Source organism: Gracilinanus agilis, chromosome 4 (assembly GCF_016433145.1).
Source record: "Gracilinanus agilis isolate LMUSP501 chromosome 4, AgileGrace, whole genome shotgun sequence".
In the NCBI taxonomy this organism is placed as follows: Eukaryota; Metazoa; Chordata; class Mammalia; order Didelphimorphia; family Didelphidae; genus Gracilinanus; species Gracilinanus agilis.
Genome location: NC_058133.1, coordinates 476506707 through 476514228, shown reverse-complemented (window position 1 = coordinate 476514228; position 7522 = coordinate 476506707). Strand labels below are relative to the sequence as shown.

Here is a 7522-nt window from a genome sequence, read left to right as displayed (position 1 = left end):
CGAGAAAGACAAAATTATGTAGCTGACAAAATGATATATTATATATATATATACACACACATATATATATATAAATCTTTTTTTTCCATTGTGGTCTTAACACTTTTTATACATAAAAGGGAAAAAAGATGAAAAAAAATTACCAAACTCAGTCTCTCCCATTTACCTTTTTTCTCCTTCCTTCCCCAGAGATGTTGGTTTCTGCAGTGACCCTAGATATAATTGTGGCTTTAAAAATGCGTGAAACCGTCTCTAATTATCCAGAATGTTTTTTTGGATTTTTAAAAGTAATTTTCACAAAGTAAATAAGCTCTCTCTTTTGTTTGTGAATACTTGACTCCCATTCCCCATTCTTGCCCCTCTGCTCCTTCCCTCTCTCCTGAAGACAGACTTATCTCTTGTCTAGAGATGTGGGGACCTGGAGTAAATAAAAAGTAACTAACGGCTGAGGCGCACAGTGGGGCACGGGGAGACCAGTTCCCCCATCCCCCCGCCCCCTGTTGATCTGGATCCTGTCAGTTCCCTTATGATTAGAGGGTCCTGGAGTGGAAAGGAACAGCTGAAGCCTGCTCAGGAGATTATATGCACCATAGCCAGGAGGCTGGCAATAAAGGCCATTGTTAACCTTTAAAAAAATTTTTTTTTAATGGGAAAAAAATGTAGCCAATACCCTGCGTTTTGTGTGGCTTTGTCACACTTCCCCTAGAGCTAGAGAGAAGAACCCAATCTGGAGACAAGATAGACTGGGGTGTGCACAGACATTGTATCTTTTTATTTTTCACTGCCAGCTTCAAGGAAGAAAAAAAAAAGGAAAAAAACACATTTTTCTACAATTTGCATGTTTGAGGGGGTTTTTTTTATTGTATGTACTTATGATATAAACTGAAATTAATGCATTTTGACATAACAGTAAAGAAAAGAAAAACCCACCAGCCCACCTCGCCCACGGCTACACCATTCTGTTTGTCCATCTTGAGGTTTTTAGCAACTTTCCCTCCAGGGAGCCAAGAGGCAGTGTGCACAGACCTGTAAATGATTCGTCTTTAAAATGTACATAAGTGGAACATTTAATAAAACCAGGGAAAATGGATTTATAAACAACTCGTTTTTATTCTGGGTATCCTCAAGGGCCTCAGGAGTGCTGAGCCTGAGTACCGTGTGGCCACCTCGTGCCCCACCCCCTGTGACATCAGAATTCGGCAGCACATCAAGCCTTATCAAGTGAAAGGTGTAGGAAGGAGCACCTTCAGAAACAAGTTTGAGGGGCCCTAACGAGAAAATGTACTGGTTCTGTCCACCCTGCGCCACCTGATGGAAAAAGAACCCAAAGCTGGGTGGAGGTGGGGGAGCAGAGGCCTGTGTTCTACACCAGGTTGACCGTCCCACGTAGGCTGTTCCCATTACCTTCACATCCCAAGAAACTCTTCCCTGGATTGCATATTTACTGTCTTTTAGGGCACTGCAATACCCACTCTTTATAGACTATACGGGCTGAAAATCCACATGTGAGTGGCTGAATTGCTTTGCAGTAACTGGGCATGTCCCTGAAGAAGGGAAGGAGAAATCGTTTTACAAGAATTCAGGTAGCTTTGGGCCCGGCTGCACTTCTAAAACATCAGTGGCTTTACTCCTTAAGCACACATGGCTAACCCTAGATGAACATTTTGTCAGATAATTTAAAGGTTATTTTAGAACAAATGGATTCCTCTCCCTGCCACGCTCAGTTTTGTGATTTTGGAAGCCGGACAGTTCTTGCTTTATGAAAAATGGACAACTCTGAAGACCTCAATGTAACAGCGGCTGTATAGAAGAGCGGGAAGCTGTGGGGGGGAGGGGGTGGGCAGCACATGGTTCAAGGACACGTGGGGTCCAAGACCAGACATGCCACAGGCCCAGGGTGGAGGGTGGGTGGAGTACAGCCAAGGTGGTGTCTCTCCAATCTGAGGAGCAGTGAGGAAGTCAGGAGCAGGGAGAGAGCACAGTACTCCTGTACAGTGAAGTTAACAGATTTTCTTTTGGAAGGAGGATTTCTTTCAGAATTCTTTTTGTAAAGTTGATTTTGCTTAATTCAAGTGTGTGGAAAGCGGGTACTGTCTGTACCTGCAATGCCACTGACTAATTGTGTGTTCAAAAGGCTTGAAAAGCATCGAAACACATTGGGCTTATGAAACAATCTGAATTATTCTTGCTACATAAGATGCAGTTTTGTTGAAACCAGGATAAAGATTACATTTGAGCATCTGTCTTTGGGGATTATGTTTCTTCAGGCCAGCTACACTTAAGGCTTCCTCTAGCCTCAGTCCAAATACAGACCCAAAAGAAATAAGCAGTGTAGGTGCCATGTCTTCATAGAACAAATTCTCTTGACTAAAGACCTTTGGAGGAGGGAATGGAGACCATCCCACTGCCTGGGTGCAAAGAACTGAGTCAACATGAGGCAACATCACACACACACACACACACACACATTTTAGCCCACAATCACAAAGACAAGAGGTCTAGAATTATTTATTTTCCACCAAAATCTTTTATAAAAGGAAAAAAGTCAAATCCCAGTCCCAGGACAGCCAACATAGCCTTTAATAGCAGGGCCAGGAGTAAGTAGATCATAACAGATGAGGCTGGAGCTAAAACTGCATCACTCAAAACCACTACAAAAGAAAAGAACACTTATTGAGGCAGCAGAGACAAGATTATGGCTCACATATAGAACTGTAGGGTTCACAAATACTTGAAAGTTATTTTTAAACCCTTACCCTTCTGTCTTAGAATTGATCTTAAGTATTGGTTCTAAGGCAGGGGAGTGGTAAGGGCTAAGCAATGGGGTTAAGTGACTACCCAGTCACACAGGAGTGTCTGAGGCTAGATCTGAACCCCCAAACTCCAATCTTCAGTCTGGGCTCTTTACCCATTGAGCCATCTGGCTGCCCCAAAATATCACTTATTTTCTTAAAGTTTAGAAGCTAAATGACCATGGTCACATGGCTAGAAAAGAAGGCAAAGGGAAGATTCACTTTCAGGTTTTCCTGACTCTAAGGCCAATACTCTCACCATTGCCCAAATTCTAGCTGAGTATAACTCAAAATTCAGGAAAGAAGTCTCATCCACCACTACTATCCACATCTATGATCCCCAATACCTTAAGGCCCCACCCACCCAAATAGAAACCAGGAATTCCAAGTCACCTGATCAGATGGGCAATATCCCAATTGGTCTCTGCAGACAGAGGTCCCTCCACTTCAACTCCTTTCTCAGTCACTGTGGCAATTTCAAACTAAAGAAGAGAAAAGTATATAACTGGTGAGGGAGGCCTCAAGGCTCCAACAAACCTGGCCTGGGGCTGGAAATGAGAAGGGCTTTTCTTTCCCTCAAATTTTAAGAAGGGCAAGATGAGAAATAAGGTGATAAGCACTTTAAATCCTCAAGAACTTGCTTTAAGCAGGTTAACTGTGACTTATGCCCAGATTTTCAATGACACCCCCAGCACTCCACTTGGACCTGATCATGCCTCTTACCCTGTTATATGATCGAGCATCTCGGTAGTATAGCACACGCATGCAACGCTCCACCAGCTCCCGGGCCTCTGCTTGGCTTAGAACTGGCTTCTTCTCCAAAACCTCTCGCATCAAGGGCTAAAAGGGGAAGAACCACAGGGTTATAGAATTGGGAGGGAGAAGGTGGCACATACTGACTCCCTTGACTACCACCCACATTAAGGAAAATGTTCGGTCCTTCACATCTTAGTGCCTTGAATTTTGTCTATTGGAAAAACCCTCCCAATCCTGTCAGAGCTAGATAAGGTCAGGGATCTTTCAAGCAAAATACTCTTTGCCTTCCCAGATTTCTGCCTACTTACCTGGGCCAAGTAGGCACCATAACCAGTGGCGAGTGTGGGGGCTTCATAGGCTACACCAAGCATGTCCACATAGCCAAGGAAGCTAGAAAGAGAGAGCCAAACTAGTCAGTAAACCCCTGCTGCCTCCCACCTCCCCAGATCCCACTGTACTATTAATTTCTGAACTTTGATCTGGGGATGCTGGAACCAAGAAACTGAATATGGCCTAAGAGCAGAGGAGGAGCTATCTGTCAAAGCAACAGATGTCTCCAAACCAACCTTTCTCCGTCAGCATAGCCACCGATGACCATGGTGTTCCAGAGGGGATTCATCTTTGAGCGGCGGCTGTACATGGCTCTGGTCAACCAAGAGTGGATGGCTTTGGGGCTATAGCTGTGCCCATCACCTAGCAGCTCTTCATCAATTCTTCAGAATTGATCAGGAGGAAAAGATAGTGAGGCAGCAGCCAAGGAGCTCTCCCCATCCCCCCACTAAGGTGCCAGTCTCTTAAGCTCTACAGGAAGAAAACAGTCCAACTCTGGCTACATCTCCCACCTCTTGCATCCTCCCTCCCTCCCTCTCTTGCTACAGCCTCAGCTCCATGATCTATTTGCTCGGTGTGGAAGGGGATGATTTTTTTCTCCCCACCTGAGGACTCCTCAGGGTAGGGTCTTAGAAATGAGGGGTCACCTCTTCGCTGAACTGGCACCATGTGTAACCAAATGATGTAGAGAAGTGGATCCATGTTGACTTACACCATCTGGTCAATGACTTGCTTCACATACTGGAAATCTGCATAATCCCCAGAGGCACCAAGCATGGTATTATTGTTGACACGCATGATTCGAGAGATGTTTCGGAATCGAGCTAAGGAGCCATAGGAACCCAGCATATCTGCTGCAATCACTACACCACCATCAAATTTTACACCTAGGACAGAAGTCCCTGTCACCATTGGGTTCCTGAAAGGAAGAGCAATGGTGAGAATTCACATTTATATAGTACTCTAAATTATTTAATGCACTTGACATCCAATATCTCACCTGAGCTTAAAAAGCAATCCTGTGAGACAGGATTTAAAGGTGATATTATTCTCATATTACAGATGAGGAAACTGAGGCTCAGAGAGTAAGTGACCTGCTTATTTATGATCATACATCTAGTGCATATGAGATAGCATTTAAACCCAGATCTGCCTGACTCCAAGTCCAGCACTCTTTCCACTTCAATTCACAGCAAGAAAACTTGTGAACAAACACCCCCCAATTCCCAATTCAACATATGGAACTTACAATCTAATGAGAGGGATGTGGCAGGTAGGAAAATAAGGAAGATAAAAGAAAGTGGTAGAGGCAAACAGAAGTAGGCAAAATACTATGAGGAACTTGAAGCAAAGATTCCTTTCACAGATTCAGAGAATAAGTAGAAAGTAGTATCTGGACTGGGCTTCGAGACATGAGAAGCTTCAGAAGATGGAAAGATGAGTGTGAGGGGAGGGAAAGAAATCAGGAAGTTTTCTCCAAACAAGGGGCAAAGGCATGGAAATTAGAAAGGGCAGATGGAGAAGAGAGGATGAAAAATAGGGCCATCTAGCTAGAATGACAATGCTACTGTCCTCAGCCTGTGAAGACCCTCAAAAGCCTTTTAGGAAGCAATGAGTCATGGAAAGTTTCTGAGTAAGTCATGTGTGAAGGATAAAATGGAAGGCAGGTAGAAGATAATGGCAACGGTAAGGAGGCAGAGAGTACCTGAATTACATTAAGGGCAGTGTTCCTGGGAATGAGGTGGCAGTTGGGAAGGAAAGTGCTGAGGTAGAATTATTAGGATCTAGTAACTGAATGTCCCCTGGGGAACAGAGAAGAGAGAAATGGCAAAGATGGCTGCAGCTTCAGATGGTGGGACTTACAAGAGAGGCAAGGGAAATGATAGCAAATTCAATTTTAGGTTGATGAGCTGGTGGCTCATTAGCCTTCTAATTATTTAATGGAAGTACTGAACCAGTGTTTCTGCTAGAGTATACAGATAGAAATATAGAGGAGAGTCATCAACATTTTGGTTATAACTGAAAGCATGGTTAAGAATGATTTCAAGAAAAGAGAGGTGCAGTTAGGTGACTCAGTGGGTAGAGAGCCATGCCTAAAGTTGGGAGGACTTGAGTTCAAATCTGGCCTCAGACTTCCTAGCTCTGTGGCCCTGGGCAAGTCACTTAATCCCAGTTGCCTAGCTCTTTATCGTTCTTTTGCTTTGGAAGCGATACTTAACATCAATTCTAGGACAGAAAGGAAGGGTATGAAAAAAAGTAAGAAAAAAAGATCTAGGCTTGGGGAAAGGATTGATGAGTCAATAACATGGAACAAAGGCAGAACGATCAAAGACGGGGAAGAAGAGATGAAAATGTTCCTAAGGGAAAAGTCTCATGGATAGAGGGAAGGAGAGCCACTTTCTGGGCTCTTGACACATGACAGTTGGTGGTTTCAGGAGTGGCAATAAGGACAAAGAGACGGGCAGGAAGGGAGAGAGGGGACTGAGAAACACTGAGGAATGCTTGTAAGCTGCGGGAAGAAACCGTAAAGAATGAGAGGTGTAGGGAAAAGGGTCAACAGAGAAGACCCTGGGAGCAAGGCAAGAAGGGAAGGGACTGAGGATTCAACCGCAGATGGAATCAAGGCCGGCACCAGAAACGCCCCCAGACGACAGAAAACCTTCACTTCCGGTTCACCGCTCCTTCCGGTAATAGACCCCCAAACCCCCGCCCCATCCATCTCTCCACGCCGGGAGTCCCCGGTACCTGCTCCAGCCGCCGCCTGCCTCACGGTACTCCCCTCCCCCGCCCCAAGCTCCCCTCCGACTCCTCCGGGAGGCCGCAATGCCCCGGTCAGGGAAGGGAGTGGTGTGGTCACTCACTGCGTCCGAGTGATCGGGCCTGCGCAGGCAATGCTGTCTGGCCCCAGAACGGCTCCCGAGACGGGCGGGATGCGGTAGAACTGGCCCGGAGAGGGGCCCCCGGCCCAAAAGCCCGACTGCAGTTGCAACAACGGTTCCATCTTAGTCACCCTGGGGAAGAGAAATGAAAGCGCCTGCGCCAGGGGAAGTGGAAGTGACGTAGATCAGTCGTTTTCTGCCCTCCTCTTGGGGCCGACCTGTTGATGAGGTCAAACGCTGTGGTGGTGACGACGTCGCCATATTGACTGTGGCAGGGGGCGGGGCGCCCAGCTGTATCTGGCTCTGAAAGGAGCGAAACGGGGAAACCCAAGCCCTAGGCACCGGTGCCGCATTCATTCCCCTAGAAGTGCACATAATGGATGGAAGACATTCTATGCATGATACGTATCCCTATGCACACACGCACGCATAGATAGCCATATTGTAGGTACGCATACAATATGCTTTCTTAAGTAGAACCCCATTTGTTTTTATTTAACGGGAAACCTATTCAGAACCGGCCAAATATCTTTAAGAACAACAGAATGAAATAGGTCTTGATTAATGACACATGTTAAAACCAGTGGAAATGCATATTGGCCAGGGGAGGGGGGAGGTCAGGGGGTGAAGGGAAAAGTAGGAGTAAGAATCATGTAACCATGTTAACTTTTCTAAAATATAAATATTAATAAATGTTTAAAAAATAAAGGAACAACCGAATGTTCTAAACAGCTAGTATCTACATAATGTTTTAATTTCCTCCCC

The 7522-nt window shown here is 45.3% G+C and overlaps 1 protein-coding gene across 1 annotated transcript; it reads right to left on the bottom strand.

The window, feature by feature from the left end:
• Window positions 1-2492: 2492 nt before the first annotated feature.
• Window positions 2493-6910, bottom strand: PSMB4 (proteasome 20S subunit beta 4). Its single transcript, XM_044676164.1, has 7 exons — window positions 6740-6910; window positions 4591-4797; window positions 4115-4261; window positions 3857-3938; window positions 3516-3632; window positions 3186-3274; window positions 2493-2651 (listed from the first exon to the last, which is right to left on the bottom strand). Exons 1-7 carry the CDS (start codon window positions 6877-6879, stop codon window positions 2639-2641), a joined length of 795 nt encoding a protein of 264 aa, XP_044532099.1. The 5' UTR covers window positions 6880-6910; the 3' UTR covers window positions 2493-2638.
• Window positions 6911-7522: the final 612 nt, after the last annotated feature.

Bases quoted from the DNA above. Each gene is read 5' to 3' on its own strand.
- PSMB4 (XM_044676164.1), bottom strand. From the start codon at position 6,879: ATGGAACCGTTGTTGCAACTGCAGTCGGGCTTTTGGGCCGGGGGCCCC. The intron at 3,939-4,114 runs GTTGGTTTGGAG...CTCTCTTTCTAG, and splicing joins GGCTATGCTGACGGAGAAAG to CTTCCTTGGCTATGTGGACA. The intron at 3,633-3,856 runs GTAAGTAGGCAG...TTCCCCTTTTAG, and splicing joins ATGGTGCCTACTTGGCCCAG to CCCTTGATGCGAGAGGTTTT.